This window comes from Gracilinanus agilis, chromosome 1, assembly GCF_016433145.1.
Source record: "Gracilinanus agilis isolate LMUSP501 chromosome 1, AgileGrace, whole genome shotgun sequence".
Taxonomy (NCBI): Eukaryota; Metazoa; Chordata; class Mammalia; order Didelphimorphia; family Didelphidae; genus Gracilinanus; species Gracilinanus agilis.
Genome location: NC_058130.1, coordinates 143444426 through 143466536, shown reverse-complemented (window position 1 = coordinate 143466536; position 22111 = coordinate 143444426). Strand labels below are relative to the sequence as shown.

General features: G+C 42.9%; 2 protein-coding genes across 2 annotated transcripts; both read right to left on the bottom strand.

Annotated features, from left to right (window-relative positions):
• Window positions 1-8823: 8823 nt before the first annotated feature.
• Window positions 8824-16399, bottom strand: LOC123248864 (tryptase beta-2-like). The gene is made up of 6 exons (XM_044677757.1): window positions 16288-16399; window positions 13145-13300; window positions 12653-12815; window positions 11080-11360; window positions 9298-9464; window positions 8824-9132 (listed from the first exon to the last, which is right to left on the bottom strand). Exons 1-6 carry the CDS (start codon window positions 16397-16399, stop codon window positions 8824-8826), a joined length of 1188 nt encoding a protein of 395 aa, XP_044533692.1.
• Window positions 16400-17863: 1464 nt separating this feature from the next.
• Window positions 17864-22089, bottom strand: LOC123231524 (tryptase-2-like). Its single transcript, XM_044657795.1, has 6 exons — window positions 21652-22089; window positions 21345-21371; window positions 20988-21150; window positions 19897-20180; window positions 18326-18492; window positions 17864-18148 (listed from the first exon to the last, which is right to left on the bottom strand). Exons 1-6 carry the CDS (start codon window positions 21707-21709, stop codon window positions 17864-17866), a joined length of 984 nt encoding a protein of 327 aa, XP_044513730.1. The 5' UTR covers window positions 21710-22089.
• Window positions 22090-22111: the final 22 nt, after the last annotated feature.

Here is a 22111-nt window from a genome sequence, read left to right as displayed (position 1 = left end):
GGAACTCTCCTCTTCTCTAGGTTTTTATCTCTTGATACCTTGAGGAAAGCTCTGGGTGAGAGCAACGAGATAATGTTTGGAGTTCTGACTCCATCACTTTTGGACCTCAGTTTCCTCTTTTGTAAAATGAGACTATTAGACTAGATAGGGCTGGTAGGTGGCACAACAGATAGAATGCCAGGCCTGGAGTCAGGAAGACCTGCCTTAGATATTTGCTGTGTGACCCTGGGGAAGTCATTTAACCTTTTTTGCCTCTGTTTCCTCATCTATAAAATGAGCTGGAGAAGGAAATAAAAAGGCACTCTCATATCTTTGCCAAAGAAAACCCCAAATGGGATCATGAAGAGTTAGAAATGACTGAATCATAACAAAAATTTGACTAGATCAGGAGTTTTTAGGTGTTGAAGTAGATGAGTGCTAAGCCTGGAGTCAGGAGGACCCGAGTTCAAATTCAGCCTCAATCACTTACTAGCTGTGTGACTCCACACATGTTACTTAATTTCTGCTTGCCTCAATTTCCTCATTTGTAAAATGAGAATAACAATAAGGTTGTTTTGAGGATCACATGAGGATCACAACATATTTGTAAAATATTCTCTGGCACCATGCCTGGCACTTAATAAATATTTGTTCCTTCTTCTTCTCCTCTCCCTTTGTAGTCTCTACATTTTATCCCATGCATCTAAAAACATTATTCAGAGAAGGAGAGGTGAAGTCTGCCTCCCTCTCTCTTTCCCTGTGCTAGGGAAGGCTTATTGGGGGGGGGGGAACCATCTGAAGGATTTTGAATTCATCAGGGGTGGTGATGGGTGGGAGGAATAAGGGAGAAAGTCCAGGCAAGGAAGGAAGGAAGGAAGGAAGGAAGGAAGGAAGGAAGGAAGGAAGGAAGGAAGGAAGGAAGGAAGACCTCTCTATCAGAGGCTGATGAGGGACAGAGAGAAGCTCAGATTTGGATGAGAAAAACCTCCCTGAGTGAAGGTGCCCTGGGCTAGATGGGAAAGAAAGAAATCAGAGGGGTTGGAGGACTGCAGACTCTCTGGAAGGAACCCCAGGACCATGAGGATCCGGGGCGATTCTCTAGGCAGGAGGAGGTGGAGGAGGAGTCTCTTGTAGGACTCAGGCCAACAGGACTATGATTCAAAAGGACATGAATTGGAATAGATGACAAATATGCTTGCCACTTCACAGTTTTATTGTCTAATAGCTTGGATTAAAGCAAAAAGATATGAACTTGGACTTGGACCTGGGAGATTTTGATTCGAACTCTGAAACTTGTTATCTGAGTGACCAGGACCAAGTTACTCGTAAACTTGTGATATGGTTTACCCTAGTAACTGAGCCAAGACTTAGTTTTCTTATCTGTGAAATGGTGACAATAATTAATATCTGAATTACCTACTTCCTGAGGCCACTCACAAGGCCTCATTAAGGACCCTGATGGTGTATTAGAAAACGACGACGGTCCCTCTAGCCATCTGTCCTTCACTGACTTCTCCATTCTCTTTTCTAGCAGGACCTGCCAGTGTCATTTGGAGCTGGACTGTCTGGATGGACTTGGGGGAATACCCTGAAGGACAGTCCTACGATGTATATTTAAGATATGATTTAAGACTGAGAAAAAAAAAGAATAAAGTGGAGATGGACAGAAGGCATGGACTTAGATTAGCCAACAGGAGATCTCCCCAGAGCCACAGACATCTGGGTAAAGGCAATATTCCACCTCCCCCCACCCCCCATCTCTTAATTCTCTGGTCTGGCTACTGTAGGTCTTCTCAGGGTGGTATTATTCTCTCCTTGTTTGAACTGAACAGTTGTAGAGACCCTTTATTCTTCTATATTCTATCATTTAAACTGATCAGTATCATTTCCCCAATTTCTGGGGGACACAGGAGCTTTTAACAAAGGAATATTTATGTCCAAAGGCATAATCTCAAGCATCCAAACTCCCACAACATGTAGGAGTCATAATTCTCCTTCCTATCAGAGACTACCTAGTCTCTGGGGAGAGGAAGAATATAAGGTTTATATTTTAGTTCTGATAGAACACAATCCCAAGTGCAAGCCCAAGCCCCTGCCTAACTCAAGCTCGAGTCCTGGGAAACCTGGCTTTAAAGGGTTAACCTGCCAGAAGGGCCACCTGCAATCCTGGCTCCACGGTTACCATGGCTCAGATTCCTGGTCCTGGTGGGGATCACCTTTGGCACCTGAAACTAAGGACAAACAACCCAGAAAAGAAACAGAAACCACTGGAGCCATTTCTGGGGAGCTGGGGTAAAAGACAGGGAGCAAGGAAAGGATACTGTGCTCCTTCCCTTCTAATTGGTTTGGTTCATGGCATTTTACTGGGTGCAGCAAGTAAGAGCTGCTGAAAAGAACACTGCTTAAAAGATGGTGGGGAAGAGGGTGAAAGACTCGGCCTCCTCAGTTTTAAAGCAGCCAGTCAAGGGAGATTATTTCCACCTATATGGTAGGAGACGAGGAGGACTTCATGTTAGGCAAACTAGGAATGCTCAAAAAGGTTCTTCAAGGGCATCTCCATGGTAGAACTGGAAATATCAAGAGAAACCCAGGCTACATTTGTTTTATGGCTTGTTTTATATATGTTTGCTTGCAATCTGGGATTGTCTTTTGTGTACCAAACATGGGTAGGAGGGGAGCTAAACTAACCAAGATTAAGCAGTTACTATTTCCAATCCAGAGCAAAGTGGCTTTTGTTCTGAAGCCCCTAAAAGCATGTTAATCCTATAATGCAAATATCAGATGGGTAAAAGATAGATATAACTTTCTCTTCTTTTGAAAATAGGACACTGAGAGAGATTACTGCCTAGACATGGCCAACGTCCTTTTCTTCACAAAGAAATTAAGCTTCCCCTGGAAATGTGGGGTAGGTCATTCCAGATCATATCTATCTAAAAAATTCCTATTACACTTCAGCTGTTTGGTGCTTACTACCCAGTTCAACCTGCTACACTGGTAAATAATTCAAAGGGTACCCAAACAGCAGTAAGGAATTGAAAGGGCTCCAGTGTATAAGGTATGCGTAAGTGGCAAAGGGATCCTTCCATCTTTTGATCCCAAGTGCTTTTCTCCCTTCATGGACTTTCAACTAAGGTTGTCCTTACCTGTGCCTTTTTTTTTTTTTGCCAGACTCTCAGGATCAGTGCCTTTGTAGAGTTCATAGTAAATGTTTTTCTTTGCCATGAGGTGTCACAATTCCTGAAGCTACTGCCATTCTCAGAAGCCCCTCTTCTACGTCTGTCTGCAAGGGCTTCCTCTGTTGTCAGTGAAGTCAGAGACTGATTTCAGTAATCAAGGAGACAGACCTCTGATGGCTCTCCTACTTACCTGGACATTCTCCTTTCAGGAAATGAATTTTTCTTATATAATCGGAGTCTGGTGCTTCTGAGAGTGCTTCAAATGGTATCTTCCTGTGGAGGACGCTAAGAAGATGTTATCTCTCCACAAGGAGGACACCACTTCCAGGAGAATTGCAATGATGTGTAAGGGAAGTGTCTTGTAGAGACAAACTATGGGCCATGTGTAGACATTCTGTAATTGGTTCCAGATAACTTACTATGTGATAAAAATCAGGCTCTTTATTTGGCTGTAGGATTACTCAAAACATCTCCTCCCCTTGGTCAGTCGTCTAGGGGGAGCTCAGTGACCAGTGAAGAGAGGGTAACCTATGACTTTGTGAGTTCCAGAGATCTAGAAGATTCCTTGGCCTCCCGTCATCCCAGAGTTTGGGTCTGCAGCTAATTTGGCTTCAGTGTCTTTAGGTATGAAGAGAGTGGAGCCTCCTTTAGCGTCTTGTCTTTCCAGAGTCTGGGTTTCACAGCCAGAACATCACTGATGGATGCCCTGAGCAGCAAGGAGAGATTTTGGTGAGTGGCCTTTGGGAATCTAGCCTGGCAGTAGTTAAGAGTCAGGCTCATCCAGGAGTCATGCCACATCTGGATATGAACGTGGTGGGGACCTATATAGGAACTGAGCTAACTTTTGAGCTGAATCTTCCTGCCTTGTTCTCTGCCTATACAACTCCTGAGACCAAAATGCCTAGTGGGAATTATGCCTCTGAGGTGTTGGGAGGAAATGTTTGTTTTTGTTATATCTTGGAAGTAAATATCTCTCTGTAAAAGCGAATCCAACGCTAAGTGGTTAAATAGAACTGTGGGTACTAGTCACTAGGAGGCACTGGCCTCCTAACAAATGGGGAGAGGGGAACGCATGGAAGTGAGGACTTCAGCAGATGGCAGAGAAGAAATACACTGGCGACCCTTCTCAGGGTACTTGAGAATCCTGACTGGGGAGATTTAACTGGCCCAGCCCTGAGAGAGTAGGTCTAGAGTCAACTGTATTACTTTAAGGTCTTGAAAGAGTAACCCCAAAGACACCAAGGTATGATCTGTTCAGGGACATATATAGACTGGTGAGAGCCAGGTCAACCACCCTTCCCCAGTCTGGGCAGCCAACATTAGGTTCACCTGACTCCTGTCAAGGAAGCACAAGGACCCACAAAGGAGTAGATCGCTTCTATATGCAGCTATGTGGAGGGACTTGAGATATAATGACCATTTAAGAGATTATTATAATTCAGAGAGACTGAACAAGGGACATGGCCCTGGGACAGATTTGAGAAATGCTGTGTAGGAAGAATTGAGAAGATCCAGCATTTGATAAGATATGTTAGAGGAAAGAGAATGAGGAGTCAAGAATGACTGCAAAGGAATCTGGGTAATTGGAAGGATGGAATTATCCTTAACAGAAATAGGGAAGGTTGTAAGACAGATGGGCTTTGGGGAAAAAAATAATGAGTTTTCTTTGGAACATGATGATTTTGAGATGCTTAACAAAATGCCCAATAGTCTTTTGATAATGTAGGGTTGGAGTTCAGGAGATAGAACAGAACTGAATATATAGATTAATGTTTAACAGCTGGCTCTCTGGGGAAAAAACATGTATACATGATACATGTTTTTAGTTTAATCTGCATTATTAACATTTTCTCTATTACTTTCTCAAATCTAGACAATGAGCAAAACAATAATGATGATGATCTAACACAGAGGACTGAGGAGTATTTGGATGGGTAAGAGGAGAACTAAGAGAGAGCAACAGATTGTGAAAACTCCTAGTGGTGGGGGGAGGGGCATCTTGGTGGCTCAGTGGATTGAGAGCCAGACCTAAAGATGGGAGGTCCTTGGGTTCAAATCTGGGCCCAGACACTTCCTAGCTCTGTGACCCTGGGCAAGTAACTTAATGCCCATTGCTTAGTCCTTACTGCTCTTCTGCCTTGGAACCCACACATAGTATTGATTCTAAGACAGAAGGTAAGGGTTGAAAAAAAAATAAATATGAAAACTGCTAGTGAAGATGGCATTCATAAATGTCTCATTGGATGACAGTAAAGGAAAATAATAAAGCTTGGAGGGGATGTGGCAAAATGGGGACACTAATGCATTGCTGGTAGAGTTGTGAATTGATCCAGCCATTCAAAAGGCAATTTGGGGGGCAGCTGGGTAGCTCAGTGGATTGAGAGCCAGGCCTAGAGACAGGAGGTCCTAGGTTCAAATCCGGCCTCAGACACTTCCCAGCTGTGTGACCCTGGACAAGTCACTTGACCCCCATTGCCTACCCTTACCAATCTTCCACCTATAAGTCAATACACAGAAGTTAAGGGTTTAAAATTAAAAAAAAAAACTATATAAAAAAAAGGCAATTTGGAATTATGCCCAAAGGGCTTTAAAAGAATGCCTGCCCTTTGATCTAGCAATACCACTACTAGGTTTGTACCCTAAAGAGATTAAAAAAATGTTTGTACAAAAATATTTATAGTTGCGCTCTTTGTGGTGGCAAAAAATTAGAAAATGAGAGGATGTCCCTCAATTGGGGAATGGCTGAACAAATTGTGGTATATGATGGTGATAGAATACTATTGTGCTATAAGGAATGATGAACTGCTTGCTTTCTATAAAAACTGGGAAGACCTCCATGAACTGATGTGGAGTGAAATGAGCAGAACCAGGAGAACATTGTATACAGTAACTGAAACATTGTGGAACAATCAAATGTAATAGACTTTGCTACTAATAGCAATGCAATGATCCAGGACAATTCTGAGGGACTTATGAGAAAGAACTCCATCCACATCCAGAGAAAGAACTGTGGGAGCAGAAACACAGAAGAAAAACATATGATTTATCACCTGTTTATATGAATATATGATTTGGGGTTTTGGCTTTAAGACTACTTAATCTATTAAAAAAATGAATAATGTGAAAATAGGTATTGAGTGATAATACATGTATAACCCAGTGGAACTGCTTGTCAGCTCTGGAAGTGGGGAGGAAAGAGGGGACAGAGAGAACATGAATCATGTAACTTTGGAAAAGATACTTAAAGATAAATAAATTTTTAGAAAAGTACATACATATTGAAAAAAGAGAAATGTCTCATTGGGCGAATGTGTTTTGCCTAGAGAGAAGTCTGCATCAGAGATAAATCTTATGGAAGGCTCTACTCCTTTCAGGAGATGGAGAGATTCTCTGCAGGGGTGTTGGGGTTTGTTGAAGGATTCTGGATAACTTTAAGACAAGTGAAAAGAGAAAAAGATATTTGTTAGCTCAGAGCTTTCGGGTAATTGCATATGAATGGCTCTACTAAGTATTTCCTATTAATTTCATTTTTAAATTTCTCTTACATAGGATGATATAGTGGGATACGATTATTGAGATCTGAGACTTGAAAGTTAAGGTAGATATGGGTAGAAGAGAGAAATGGAGATGGGGCAGGGTAGGGAAATATCTCTCCTTTTGTTGGGAAAACATGCCCTTGTGGATCAGGCCTAAATTTTGCAACTATTTTTACCATTTTAGAGAATGCTGCCAAATCTGATTGCTGAGAACATTTTAGGGTCCTCTTTGATGTCTGCAGCTTCTTGAAGTAAGGCTTCTGGTATTAGACTATATCTTTACCTTATATCAGACTGACTCTTCTTGACAAAACTCCTAAAACTGGCCTCCAATTGAGTCCTAATCCTAATTTCAGACCGACTCCAAAACTTAACCTGAGACTGAACCCCAGTCCTTGACACAGCACCTAATTCTTTTAAAAATATTAAAAAAACAAACCCGGCCTCAGCCACTTCCCAGCTGTGTGACCCTGGGCAAGTCACTTGACCCCCATTGCCCACCCTTACCAATCTTCCACCTACGAGACAATACACCGAAGTACAAGAGTTTAAAAAAAATTTAAAAAATATATTAAAAAATTTTTTATAAAGATATTTTTATTTTAGCAATTACATATAATAATTTTCCACATAAGATTTCTGAGGTTATATGATCCAAATTGTCTTCCTCCTTTCCTTCTCTCCTTCCAGAGATGGTAAGTAATTTGATCTGGGCTATACATGTATTATCATTCAAAACATATTTCCATTTTGATCATTTCCTAATAGAATATAATCATATAAAACCAACTCCCTCAACAAAAATCCAAATAAACTAAAGTGAAAAATCGTCTGCTTTGATCTCCATTCTGACTCCAATCGTTCTTTTTCTAGAGGTGGATATAGCATTCTTAGTCATAAGTCTTCAGAATTGTCCTGGATCATTGTACTGCATAGCACCCAATTCTGACAATAAATTTAACTTTGAGTTCTGGGTCTCAAATGGGTTTCTTCTTTCTGTACCAGAATGAGGACTAATATCAGTCCCAGACTGATTCTTAATTTTGGCCAAAGTATGACATTTTGACTTAAGCTAATTCCTTAGATCACAAACTGAGACTTAATTCTTCCAATGTATCAAGCTTCTTATCCTACTTCTAAAGTGAATCCCTAATCCTGGCCCTCAATGGACCCCCTAAATTGGCCACAGATGAATCTCCTAACCTTAGGCCAACACTGATCATTTGTCTTGACCACAGACTAGGCCCCTAACTTTAAACTCAGACTCTCCATCTCATTTGATTCTTGGATTGATCCTTAATCTCCATTATAGGCTCATACTATTTATGAGCCTCCTTTGACCATAACCCCAGAATGACCAACCCTAGTCCCAAACCTAGTTTGGATTCTACCCTCATATTTAATTTTCTTCACTCAAAAGATCCTCCTTTCAGTCTGTCTTGTGGAATCTTTCCTATCCCATGGCAACTGTTGGATAGCTAGCTGTCCTTAGAAAAGGATGGAGAGAGGAGCTGAGACTTTTGGAAACAACTCGCTGGACTCGCTGGACATCAGTTTGGAAGGGAGAGGAGAGGAGAAACAAGGTCTCAAGTGTAGGCATGCAAACCTAGGATCAGCATGGGACGGATGATGGCAGCTCACCTGCCTTAGGGAACCATGGAACATTGTTTCCTACTTTATATCTTATAATGGGTTTCTTATTCCAGAGGGTAAAGTGAGAGACAGGAACAGCCTGAGTTGGGGGACTCAATCCCTAAATTGGAGCAAGACCTTAGAAGCTCTGGAAATGAAATTTTCATTTCTCAATTCTGCTCTTCAATGGGAGAACTCTTGGTTATGATTCCTGAGGCCTAACCCGAAGAAATAAATTGGTGGAAATATTCTTATTACCATGAAAAAATCTTTTTATTGAAACGGTCAATCCTCATTAGACAGATTGATAAGCACACAGAGCCGCTGAGGACAATCTTCCTGATTACATCCCTACTCTCTTCTAGTACTTAGAACTCTGCCTCTTTGGCCATGGGACTGAAATCTTCAAATATCCTTTAAGGATCTTTTCAGTGGAGCCAGCATGAACTTTGCCCAAGCGCCCAGCCCTGGGAAATATCCTGGGATTCCCATTCCAGTTCTTAAGTCATGCTATGATCACATTTGTCAAATGTTAAGTAGGACTCATGGGAGATGGACTCAGGGAAGAGGCTGGGATTAGTGCTGAGTAGTAACAGGGGAGGGAGAAGGAAGAGGAGAAGAAGGATACAAGTTGAGTCTTCAGTAGAACCTTTAGACTTTATCACCTCTTGGATCCAGGAAATGTGGAAACTGACATTGGTATAGACACCAGGAAAGAAGGGGTTGCCACAACCTTTTCCCCAGCTTACAATCCCTGCTTGGTGCCAGATTTTATTGACTTCACATACCAAAGGTCCCCCGGAGTCACCCTGTAGAAATACAGATCAAGTCAGGCTGGTCAGAGGGTGTTTAGAACTTTATGCGGTAGAGTTCAGAGGTAAAGGGTAGTGAGGGACTCCTGAGACCAAAGGAGAGATTTCAAGGGGAAGAAAAGAATGCCATTGTCCATTATGGGCCCTGTCTGGCTACTTTACCTGGCAGGCATCCTTCTTGCCCTCTAAATAACCAGCACATAACATGTCATCATATATTATAGGAGTATATTTTTGATCTTTCAATGACTTTTGGTAGCTTTGGTCACAGGTCTTTTGGTCAATGAAGGGCACTTCTGCCTCCTGTAAGATCCAGGGTCTTTTCAATACTGGAGATTTAGGAAAGAAAAAAGGAATGAGGGACAAAGAACAACAGTTGAATATAATAAGTATAAAAATGGGCTGCTCTGAGTGAGTGAACCCAGAAACTGGGTGGTCAAACCCTAGATGTGGACTGGAGGCTAATGTGGCCTATATACTTGAAAACACTAGATAAACTTTCATTTACATGAAAGACTGGAATATATATTTTTGTCTTTCCATTGAACTGAGTCTGATCTCTTCAGAATTGCTGAGAATTCATAGCACTTCTGGCTGAAGAGTAAAGAAAGAGGATAAAACTCTTAGGCCCTTCACTTGACCTTTCTAGCTTTATGCCAGGTCACCTTCCAACCAAACCTATCTTCTTACATTCTCCTCACATGCTATCCACATTCTCTTTCTTCTGAAATACTACTCAGTGCAGTTGTTTCTCTTGCTTGAAATGTCCTTTTCTCTCCTCTTTATCCACAGAAATTCTGTCTAGCCTTAGGTCATTTCCCTTCTGGCTTCTACGCCCTCCCCCTCCAATTTTCACCTTTCCCAGGAGTCTTGCCTCCTTGGGTGAGACTATGAGCTCCTCAAGGTCAGGGACTACCTCTTCTGACTATGCCCAGCAAATAATTTGCAAACTGTTGGAGATTTAACAAAATAAGTGGAATGACAAAATAATATATTCCATTCTTACTCAAGGGGTGCTACAAAGGTATCCCATTCCCTTTTTTATCCAGTCATCCAGATTCTCCAACTTTCTCTGGGTTCTGGGAAAGGAAGGCATTTCCTTTATTGTGTGGCAACAACCTAAAGAGAACTGAGCTCTTTCTCTTGAGTTTGCTGATACTCAGGAAATTCTGTGGACTGGGCTAATTAAAAAGGTATTTTGACTATGAAAAACTGTCCTTCCATTTACTGATGGGAGTGTGGGGCACTGGGAAGAAGGCTGGGAGTAGGAGTAAGAAGTCCTGGATTCTAGAGCTATCGACACTTGCTAGCTTTAGGAGTCCTGGGTAGTGTTGTTTGTTTTCAGTTGTGTCCAACTGTTTGTGATCCCTTCCTGTGATTTTCTTGGCAAAGATTCTGGAATAGGTTGCCATTTTCTTCGTCAGATCATTTTATAGATAAGGAAACTGAAGTAAACAGGGTTAAATGACTTGCCCAGGGTTACACAGCTAGTAAGTAACTGAGGCAGGACTTGAACTCAGGACTTCCTGATAACTATAGACCCTGTTCTCTATCCAGTGTACCAGATAGCTACCCGGAATCTTGGGTGCAAGCTATTTAATATCTCAGCCTTACTTTACTCAGCTGTAAAATGAGGGTGATCATACCTATCAAGCTGCAGCTTCAAAAGAGATGAAGGTTATGAAGACTAACATGCTGTACAAGTGTGAGGCACTATTACTCTTAGGAAGGAGAGGAAATGGAGTAAATCAAGCAAATCAAGAAAGGGCCAAAGAGATCAAAGCAAAAGATTGTGCCAATAAGAAATTAAAATCGGTATTTCCTTTATAGAGAATATAAAGTGGTTGGCCTGCTTTGGGTGAGAGATGCAGCTGCCTGCGTTGTAGTAGATGGGGTCTAGGAGGAAGGGTCACCCAGTACAATAATCTTTGCAACCAGCCTCACATTTGTCTTGGTCTGTTTTTCCCCAGCCTGTTATCCAGCACATAGTCACATTCTTAAAGGTATCCGTGGAGTTTGGGAGGCAGACGGGCTGGATGTTGATCTTCAAAAAAGCTGGTGATCTTAGCTGTAACAAGGCGATGTCCTTGGGTGGGCTACCAGAGTACTTGGGATGCAGGATGATTTTTGTCACAGAATAACGAAATAAACGATTTATGTGGAATCTTGGTATTCGGAGAGAATCTGAGCCTAGTTGAACCTTCCAATATCTGGGATTTTCAAAACTAATGGGGGAAAAGGAGGAGAGTAGATACCACGATGGTTCTAGGGCTCACTGTGTCTTGGACACATAAACTCAAAGGATTTGGTTTTGGAATGTATATTGGGGATATAATTTTATTTACCTCTCTGATTTTACAGATGAGAGAATTGAAGGCTAGAGAAGCTAAATGATTCCCTGAGATGTCACAAGGAACCTGAAGTCTTGATATAGTAGAGATTGCCATGGTACCACATGGGTAAACCATGGGCTCAGGGACTTTGTAACATAAGAATGCTTTGGCAGAACCGACAGCCTTGCATCTGTTGATATTTAAGCAGTCCTTCATTTATATTTATTTTTAATTATAAATTATATAACTTATATAGTTATTATATTAAATTACATTTAATATAACAATATATAATATTAAATTATATTTATACCCCCAAATTATATTATATTAATACCCCAAATCTCTTACCAAATGCCTGTCCTAGTTCAGTACATAGAAAGGAAGGCAAGCTAAATATGGAGTCAGATATCCTGAGTTGAAATCCATCTCTGATTTTCACTATCTGGGTGACCTTGGACAAGTTATTTAACTTTTCTGGCCCTCAGTTTTCTCATCAGTGAAATGAAGGACTTGGACCAGTTTCCTTCAGCTTGAAATCTGTGATTTGTGATTCCTTGACCTATTTCTTTGATCCTGAAGGGTTTGGCTCTGAATCAATTCAAGAAACATGAAGTGCCAAAGGAAATAAATACAAATATTCCTTGGTGAGAGTTGAGGGGAATATGGAAGGGTAGAAGGAGGAAGGGAGTGGAGGGAAGTTCAATGACCATAACTTTCTGAGCCACTGTTTTGTGGGGATTAGTTGACAGCTAAATGAGGGCAAGGGATTCTAGGATTTTGGAATGGGACATATATGGAAGGGGTGTGGGATATATGGGAGAGGGTAACAGGAGCAGAAACTGGGGGTTCAAAAGACTTTTCTTTTCCAACTTTTTGTGTGCTGACTTTTGGTACCACAATTTATTTATGTATTTTTTTAAGGGTTGTTTATTACCCCGTCAGCTGTATTTTCTGATGTCCTGAGGCCTTCTGGTCGACGCTAAATATGAAGTACAAAGTGGGGAATTAATGGTTAGAGACAGGGAAATGACAAGGCCTAGAAATGGGAAAGCAAATGGTCTAAGGTAGACCCTCTCCACTTCCCCCACTCCCCCCACCCCAGGGAACAGGGATCTAAGCCTTCTCTGTTCTTGTCCAGCCCCTTTGGTGCCTTCCAGACTCTGCTCAGACAGGGAACTCACTTTAGGAAGCAATGAGCAGCGGTCAGCACCCAATACTGGTGGATGAGGGTCCCCCCACATAGGTGGTAATTCTTAAACTGCAGACTGGCCTGCCAGGGCCATCTGGTCACGCTGGAATCTTGGCCCCCCTTGATTCGCCCTGAGTATTTGCGTTGACCACAGCCTTAGAAAAGAGGGAAGGGAAATTGGAGAGATTGAGACATCCTTTTTGGATCCCCCTACTCCCCATTATGTCCCTTCCTCCCTCCCCCTGCCCCCCGCCACTTTCCCTGGGTCCCTGGCCCTTCGTCCATCTTCCTTTGGCCCTCTGCCCTTCTGCAGGTGTGCGTGCCTCTCCTGAGGCTCTGCATCCCTGGCTCCCACCTTTTCTCTCTTTAATTTCAATTCCTGGAGACTGGGAGGGAGGCAGGCCAGGCTGAGGTGGGTCCCTCTAGTGGACCAGGCCCACCTTCTCCATCCAGGGTGCCCCCACGGCCTGGGGCCCTTGTCTACCTTGGTATTCATGGGCCTCCAGCAGCAGGGGCAGCAGGAGGGTGAGGCTGAGCCAGGACATGGCCTGCTTGCTTGAGGTCTCTGGATGGGCCTGTGGTGTAGGCCTCTCCCTCTTAGCCTGGCTGTGAGACTCTTCTGAAAGGGACCTGTTCCTGCCTGCCCTGTCCAGGGCTCAGAGAACTGCTGGCGCCCCCTAGGAGCTGTCCTTTGTTTCCCCCTGGAAGAGGGGATGGAGGGAATTTCCAGACCCCAAAGAAAGCCTAAATAGTTCCAGACCATCCGGCTCCCAGGATGGAAGTCAGGGATGGACCCACTGGATGAGGCAGAACTCAGAGAGGATGCCCAGTGCCCAGAATCACCCTTCCCCCCCATACCATGGCACTCTGTGCCTCTATGGCCTTCACCTAGTGACTTCAGGGGGAAACCCCAGGATCCCCAGCCTCTGCCCCCCACCCCCTTAGGCCTTTGTATCCCCAGGAACATTGGGAAAAATGGTAGGTACTCCATAAGAACAAGAGAAGAGGCAAGGAGAAGGGAATAAGCATTTCTAGAGTGCTTACTCCGTGCCAGGTACTGCACTAAGGACTTCTACAAATAGTATCTTACAGATCCTCCTAACACCCTGGGGACAGAAGGTGCTATTATCACCCCCATTTTACAGTTGAGGAAATGGAGGTAAAAAAGGGATGTGATTTGTCCAGGGTCACACAGTTGGTATGTGTCTGAGCTTGGGTCTGACTCTAGGCACAAAGCTGGAATTCCAGGTCTATCTCTAAGAGGCCTGGGGGGGAATCGGGAACTGGGTATGAAAAGAGCTGATGATAGTGGTAAAGAAGGGGCTTACCATTCTGGAAGGTCTGGAGGAGGGTATAGGGAAGGGCTGGTGTTTGTATTCTAATGAAAAAAAACCCCAGCAACTTATTAGCTACAAACAATAACCAATCAAATAAATGTATTAAAACAAGAGGCAAAATCTTACTCCTAACTCTTAGCCTTTAATAAGGCAGGACTAAGCAAGTTAGTTTTTTTGTACTTTTAAGGACAGTCTGTTCTGGAGGTGATGATCATTCTGCTTTTGTGTGTGTGTGTGTGTGTGTGTGTGTGTGTGTGTGTATAAGGCAACTATCTTAATTGTTTTATTGTGTGTATCTGATTTTTTTTTTTTGGTCAAAGGGGACATAAATTAGGTATCAAAGAATTAGGTAGTTGTATGTGTGGCAAAACCATCAACTGGCCATCTTAATCAGAGGATTACTGACTGGGTAAGAGTGAACCTGGGATTGTAGAATGAACCAGTAATTAAAAGATCATAGATTTAGCACTGAAAAGGACCTCAGAAGTCACTGAGTTTAGCCCTTTTATTTTATAGATGAGGAACTGAGATTCTGATTGGCTAAGCAAATTTGCCCAAATAATTTAATATTTAATACACTTTGTATTACATAGGTAATAAATAGTAGTCATGACTTGAACTCAGGTCCTCAGATCTCACATCCAGTGTGTTGGAAGCTCAGAAATATATGTACTAGAGATAAAGATTTTAAGTTCATTACAGTGTTATATTACAGGTGAATTCCTTCTAAATTGAGCTGATTTCCCTTTAAAGGAACAGGATGCCTTCCTTGGAATTTGATTGGTCTGCAGGACTAGGATTTGTGAATCATTAATTAATTAATTAATTATTATTTTTTTAAACCCTTACCTTCCGTCTTGGAGTCAATACTGTGTATTGGCTCCAAGGCAGAAGAGTGGTAAGGGTAGGCAATGGGGGTCAAGTAACTTGCCCAGGGTCACACAGCTAGGAAGTGTCTGAGGCCAGATTTCAACCTAGGACCTCCCATCTCTAGGCCTGGCTCTCAATCCACTGAGCTACCCAGCTGCCCCTATGAATCATTAATTTAGCCTTCTGGTCTTGGGATTTTAAGATCCCAGCCTATGGGAAACTGGGATTATGGAGATCTGGTGGAATTGCCAATGTGCTGCAGGATATCTTTCTGATCAAAATCTTTGTTCAGCCTTGTCTTTTCACACTCAATAACTCTGCATAGCTAATCTGTTGTCAAATCTTGCCACTTCTGTCTCCACAAAATCTTTTGTTGATGTCCACTTCTCTTTATTCACTCAGCCACCAGTGTAGGTCAGGGATTCATTGCCTTTTACCTGGACTTTTTCAATAGTCTTCTAACTGGTTCCCCCTTCCTGAAGTCTTTCCCCACTCCAATCTAATTTTCTCTTAACAGCTAACATGATTTTCCTAAAGTTTAGTCCTAGAAATGTTACCCTTCTGCTTAACAAGATCCTTTGATAAATATTCATATTTTCCCCCCCAAGGTCATGTCCACAAGTGGCACTACTTAGTAGTTCCAAATATTTGTATTTTAAACATTTTTTAAAAATCCACTTTATTCTTTGTTCTTTGAGTACACATTCCATCAGCTATCTCTTTACCATTATGCTGGATATTGCCTATGTTCTCTCTCCTCTGCCTCAGTTTCCTGGCTTCCTTCAAGCCTAAATTTCATCTCCTGCAGGAGACTTTTCCCAATCTCCCCATCTGTTAATGGCTTCCCTTCTCAGATTACCTTCCCTCTACTCTATGTGTATTTTGGAAGAAGCTAGGAAGAATACTTTAATGTCCAAAAAGCTCTTCATATGTATCATCGATCTCCTTTTATCTTCATAATAACCCTTTGAAGTGGGTGCTATCATTATCATCACCATTTTAAAGCTGAGGAAATGAGGCTGAGAGAGGTCATGCGCCTTGCCCAGAATTACACAATCGTTAAGAATCTGAGGGGAGATTCGAACCCATCGCTACTTGACTCCAGGATGAATGCTCTGTCTCCTACTCCATCTGTCTCATTCCTTTAGCTTGCAGACCAGCAATGATGCCCCCTCACTGGGGGACAGCCCATTTCAAGTCTGAATAGCCCTTAATGCAAGAAATATTTTCCCTCCTTATTTCAAGTCTAAATTTGCTTATCTGTAACTTTTACCCTTTGCTACAGACTTGTAGGGAAATGGCAGGCTGCCTGGGAGAGATAGCTAGATTGCTGTCTGTGTGACTTCAGACCAACCACTTAACATCTCTAAGTTTCATTTTCTTCTTTTGTAAAATAAGGAGCTTAGATTAGATAGCCTACTTAAGGTCTTTCCTCCTGAAAAATCAATGATCCCATGATCCTCACACTTGATCACATCATTTGAATTCAAGTATTTAATTTCATTGGTATACCATAGTTTATTTTTGGACATTAAAGCTGCTTCCAGATTTTAGAATTTACATCATATTAGCCAAATTAATGTGGCTAGTTTTTGAACAAATAACTCTTTTTTGTTGATTGTTTTTGGGAGCACTTTCAGAGCATCTTCTCCAAAATGGAATTGGGTTGATTATCTGTATTACTTTAACTGTAGGCTACTATTAGGTCTATCTCCATAAAGATTCTATAAGTAAGCAAATACATGAGTAATGAATGATTGTGCCTACTTCCTCACAACCCCACCAGCATTTAACTTCAATGCTTTGAATTAATTCTGGAAAAAAATTCTATAAGTTAGCAAATATATGAGGAATGAATGAGTGTACTTATTTCTCCTTGACCCTACCAGCATTTAATTTCTTTGTGTTGAATATTTTTTGAAATTTCATTTAAGTTTTTTTGAGGGTGGTGGTCCCTCAAAGTTGTTTTCACTTGTGTCACTGATAATAATACTTTTTTTCAAGCGTTTATTAGCAATTTATGTTATATCTTTTGAAAATTGCCAATTTGTGTCCTTTAACCATTTATAAATCATAGAAATATAGCTGCAAGGAATTTCAGAGGCCATTTAGTTCATTTTGCAAATGAGGAAACTGAGGCTCAGGAAGGTTAAATGTGTTGCCTACTGACACAGTAGGATTAGAGGCAGAACTTGAACCTAGGCCCCTCAAGACTATGATTGGTGACTCCAAAGCCAGTGATCTTTCCAATGTAAAGTGCAGCCTCCACTTATCATACAACTTAATCTTTTTATTTTCTTCTAATGTAGTGATTAGCATTTTTCCTTATTTCTGACTCCACATTCCCTTCTCCAGTCAGGTTTCCCAACTACCACAGAAGGCTGTTGGGCTTAGAAACCTAATCTCATAGATAGTAACTTTTTTTCCATAGGGAGTTTAGACCTAGAGCTCTGTAGCTTTGTACTATGCCTGAACTAGCTCTTAGCTCCAGAAGTCAAGTGAAAGCTAAAATTGAATGCCAGGAAAGGATGGAGAGTGGAGACACTCTGTGAGTCAGATGTCCCCATCATGGAGAGAACAGAAATTAAGTTGAACCTAGAGCTACATGGATAAATATCTAGTTTTAACCTTTATTTCTCTTATATATAATCACTTTCTTTCCTGACAAGGGTGATTCTTGGCCATGACTAGTGACAAAGGGATAGAACAGCAGGAAAGTCATAGTAAAGACTGATATTGTCATTTTTTTAATTAAAATAGTCAACCTAGAGTAAATAGAAAGATAAACATAGGAACACAGAGAGAACACCAGTCTCCCTAATGCTGTTCATCACTTCCTCCTGCTGGTCAGTATTTTGTTCCTTGCATGAAATGATTCTCAACCCAGAATCTAGGGGGCTTCAAATACCCTTTTGGGGGAGCAAACAAGAGCCCTGAATTGATCTTAACCAAAGTGCCTGGCCTTAGGAGAGCCCCGTCTTCCTCATCCTCATACCTTAGCTTAGGTCATGGCCACATTTTTCAGACCTTAAGTAGGCACCCTGGGAAATGGGCTCAAGGAAGACATAGTACAGTTGCAGAGTGAGGAGGACAACAAGCTTAGAGGGTATTGAGCTAAAAGTACTTGAGCTAATCGTGTTTAAGATCCAGTCAGTGTGCAAACTGACATTGGTGAAGACACTAGGCCGGTAAGGCCGACCACAGCCATCTCCCCAGCTCACAATGCCTACCAGATGCCAAGAACCATTGACCTCACATGCCAAGGGGCTTCCAGAGTCACCCTGGGGGAAGACAGAGAAAATGAGTCACGCTAAAAGAATAATCATAGCAAAAGCAATTTCCTAGAGGGGAGCAAAGAGGTGAAGGGAGGTAGAATATGACGGATGGTAGTTGGGGGCTATCCAATTTAGGGATCTCGGGAGAAATGTTAAGTAAACGAAACCAATGGGCCATCTCACCTGACAGGCATCCTTACTGCCGTCTTCAAATCCAGCACATATCATGTCATCATATATCCTGGATATAAAAAAAGGAAGGTTTGTTCCAACGTGATAGTACTTGTCGCAGGTCTCTTGATCAATGATGGGCAACTTTGCTGCTTTCAGGTACCAGGGCTTCCCTAGGACTGGTGATGCAAGAACAGGAGAGTTTATAATTATAGAGCTAGAGATGAAGGAAGGCAATATTGAGGCAGCTGATTCTCTGCTGTGGAGCCCTTGAATAATACAACCTTGATTAATGTTAGCAAAAAATATTACTGGACCAAATGATTCAAAACACTAGATAAGTCAACCCTCATTTTTAGGTAGAACTAGAATGTGCATTTCAGTCTTACCATTACAAACATGGATGTTTCAGAAAGTCTGAGGATTCATGAGACACTTTGGACTAAAAAGTGAGGCTAATCCATGATAGAGGATAATATGGTCCTAATTCCTATTACGGGCCCACATCACCTTTCCATCCTTATCTTAGCTACTACTATTCCTCAACATGAAGTAACTACTTCAGGCAAACTTGATTTCTTATCTTTCCCATGTTAAGTACATTCTTTTTCCTCAATCTCTGCTCATGTTTCTCTGACTGAAATTCTACCTCTCTTTAGGAGCTAGATCAGTCAAGGCTCATCTCTTCCAAAAGTCTTCCTTGGCTTTTCCAGTCCACAATAGCCTCTTCCTGGCCAGATCCCTCCCTTGGTATTTACTCTCTGCATTTAAGTTTTCACATGATTATGTCTTGCCTTCCTAATGAGATTGTGAACTTTCTGAGGAAGAATCTGTCTTATAAGTCTTTATGTTTTCTAGTCCCTTGCAAACTTTTGGATACTTTAGCAAATATTAATTGAATGACAAAAGAAATAGTCTACCATTTCCCCAAGGGTGCTGGAAAAGGTCTTCATTTCTTTTTCTGGCCTATATAGTTGTTTACTTAGATTTTGTCCTGAATGCTGGGGAGGTGTGGTTTTTTCTCTCAAAATTGTTTTGTGGCAGCAACCAGGGCAGAGCTTAACCTTCTTTCCTTTTTTGATTGCCTCATACCTTCTGTAAGTATTTTGGTTATGCCAATCTGTCCTCCAGTTCCTGCTAGACTGCAGTGGTAAGGAGGCTACCTCTTGTGATGATAAGAGCATTAGACTAAGGAAGGAATCAGAAGCCCTCTATTTTAGTCCTGACTTACCTTTATAAGCTTTGGGATTCTGGGGCTTTGGTTTGCTCATCTATAAAACAGGGATGGTCATACCTGTCTCGCTTACTCATTGTAGGTTCAAATGAGCTAAAGGCCATGAGGTCACTTTGTAAATGTGCTGTTCAAACGTAAGGCAACATCATTATTAGGGACAAAAAGAAACAGAATGAACCGAGCATGTAAGCAAAGGATGGAAGGGAACAAATAAGTAATTATAATTGAGGTCCCCAGTTTAGCTTCAGAGTGGTTGATCAGCCTGGGGAGGCAGAAGTGGGCAACCCCGTGTGGTTGGGGCTGGGGAATAGTTTTGCCAAATGTTCACCGTCCCTTCATTCATTCTTACCTTGGTTTTCTTTTATTCTTCCCCAGCCTGTCACCCAGCAATTGTTGAGGTTTTGTAACTCAGTTATGGAAGATGGGAGACAGATAGGCAGGATACTTCTCATGAAGAATATTGGGGACTCCAGCTTGACCAGGGCGATGTCTTTGGGAGGCCACCCGAGGTAGTAGGGATGCAAGATGATTCTGGATACCCGTCGGGCACGCAAAAAGCTAAAGCTTAATTTGCGTGGCTTACTTGAACGGGAGCCTAGTTGAACTTTCCAAACATTGGGATCATGAGCCATGCTGGGGAGAAAAAGGGGAGCAAATGGAATCATCTCAGAGGCAGATGCATTTTGGGGCAGCGGGAGGAATTTTGGGAATCTGCTATTTTAGAGTTGCTTCTAGTCAGTGAGGAGGCGAACTTAGGTTAACAGTCAGAGACGGGATAATTCTATGTATTGGGATTTTCATAGTGTGGGTGAAAATGTCTAACCTTATGTTTAGGAGGAATTACCTGTTGTCATTTGAGATGCTTGGCAGACTCCTACGCCAAAAATTTCCCTTACTTGTAAGCCATGACGCCTAAAAATTCCACCATTAAAGATTCATTCCTTTGTATCTAAAAGTTTTTTTTGGCTCTTCACTGGTTCCAAATGGAAATGCAAATGTATGTATGTGTTGAGAGAATGAATAACTTAACTATCCCAGGGGTTGATGAGAGATAAGATGAGAGTAAGTTTTGTCAGGAATTTGACTCAGTTCTGGAATGGACTGGGTCCAGGAAGGTCACAGGGCTACAGAAAGGAAATCCGAGGGACTCAGCTTCCCCAAACAGCTACTTCTCTACGCGTGAAGATAGCCTTGTCTCTGCTACAGTTTCTCCAGGATCTTTAAGCACTCGAGAGAAGTCTCAGGAACAAGAAATTTGGCTAGGGATGGAGGTTAAGGCCAGAAGAGGGGAAATGGCTAGAAGTGGGGCCCCAATGCTGACCCTGTCTCCCCATCCAACCCTACTGTAAAGAAATGGGGATCCAAGGACTCCCTGGTACCCCCCATTCTCCCTTTGGGTCCTTTCATGCCCTCCAGACTCTGCTTAGAATGGGCACTTACTCCTGGAAGCAATGAGCAGCTGTCAACACCCAACTTGAGTGGATGAGGGAGGCCCCGCACCAGTGGTGGGTCTTATACTTCAGACTTGCCTGCCACGGCCACTGACTTTGGGTAGTTTCTTGGCCCCCAAGGATTCGTCCATGAGTCTGAGGTTGTCCACAAACTTGGATGAGAGGGAAGGAGATGGTGCAAAGGGACTCAGGAGACCCGTCGGTCATCGTTCCAGGGTCCTGACTATCCCTTCTGTCTGCATTTTGAGCGCCAAGCTGCCCTGGCCTCTTAAGCTTCCTTCTCTCCCTGACGCTCGCATCTTCCTCCCAGAATTTGGGCTTCTGGTCCCTAGTCTGGATGTCTTACCTGTTGTCCATTCATATCCTGGAACACCTGCGGGGAGAATTTAGGGAGGACTGAGATCCCGGGGAGGGTGCCTCTTTGCATCTTAGCACTCCTGGGGATTGCTTCTCACCCCTGTGGCCAGGACCCCATCCAGCCTGGCCTCTCCTGCCTCCTCAGGAGGCCTCTCCTCCTCCTCGGTACTCAGGGATCCAGCCTCAATGAACCACCCCGCCCCCACCCCTGGGACAGGAACACGAGTGCGGCCTGTAGCTCTCATCCTCTACCCCCACCCCTGCGGCCTGCCCCAGGCCCTCTGGCCCCGCCTCACTGTGTCCCTGGACCCTCCGAAGGAGGGAGAGCAGGAGGGGGAGGCTGACCCAGCCCATGTGCTTCTGGCTTTGGGGAGCTTCCCAGACTCTGCTTAGGCTGGGAAGCTGTTGAGAATGGCTCAGCCCTGGCTTTTTTTGCCTCCTCTTCTCTTCTCCCCGCTGTGGGGCCCAGGGGGCAGAGTGGAAGAGGCCCACACCTCCCTGGGATTGGGGAGAGGAATTGTGGGTCGAGCGAGGCCAGGCCTCCTCCCTCCTGCCTTCCCCCAGGGGCCTCAAGGGGTCTAGGCAGCGGCTCTTGGTTCCTCGGGGCCTGGACCTTCATGAAGCAGAGGCAGCAGTCAAGGAGAGCATTTAGGAAGATCACCAACCATCAGACGAGAAGGGCTAACTAAAGCCTTTTAGAGACAGAGGGAAAGGAGGAGAGAGAGAGAGAGAGAGAGAGAGAGAGAGAGAGAGAGA

Coding starts and splice junctions, on each gene's coding strand:
- LOC123248864 (XM_044677757.1), bottom strand. CDS start 16,399: ATGTCCAAAAATAAACTATGGTATACCAATGAAATTAAATACTTGAAT. Junction 12,816..13,144: donor GGAGGCCCATGAATACCAAG/GTAGACAAGGGC, acceptor CTCTTTTCTAAG/GCTGTGGTCAACGCAAATAC. Junction 9,465..11,079: donor AAAAACAGACCAAGACAAAT/GTGAGGCTGGTT, acceptor CTAAATCTCCAG/TATTGAAAAGACCCTGGATC.
- LOC123231524 (XM_044657795.1), bottom strand. CDS start 21,709: ATGGGCTGGGTCAGCCTCCCCCTCCTGCTCTCCCTCCTTCGGAGGGTC. Junction 21,151..21,344: donor AGGATATGAATGGACAACAG/GTAAGACATCCA, acceptor CTCTCATCCAAG/TTTGTGGACAACCTCAGACT. Junction 20,181..20,987: donor GCTGCTCATTGCTTCCAGGA/GTAAGTGCCCAT, acceptor TTTTCTCCCCAG/CATGGCTCATGATCCCAATG.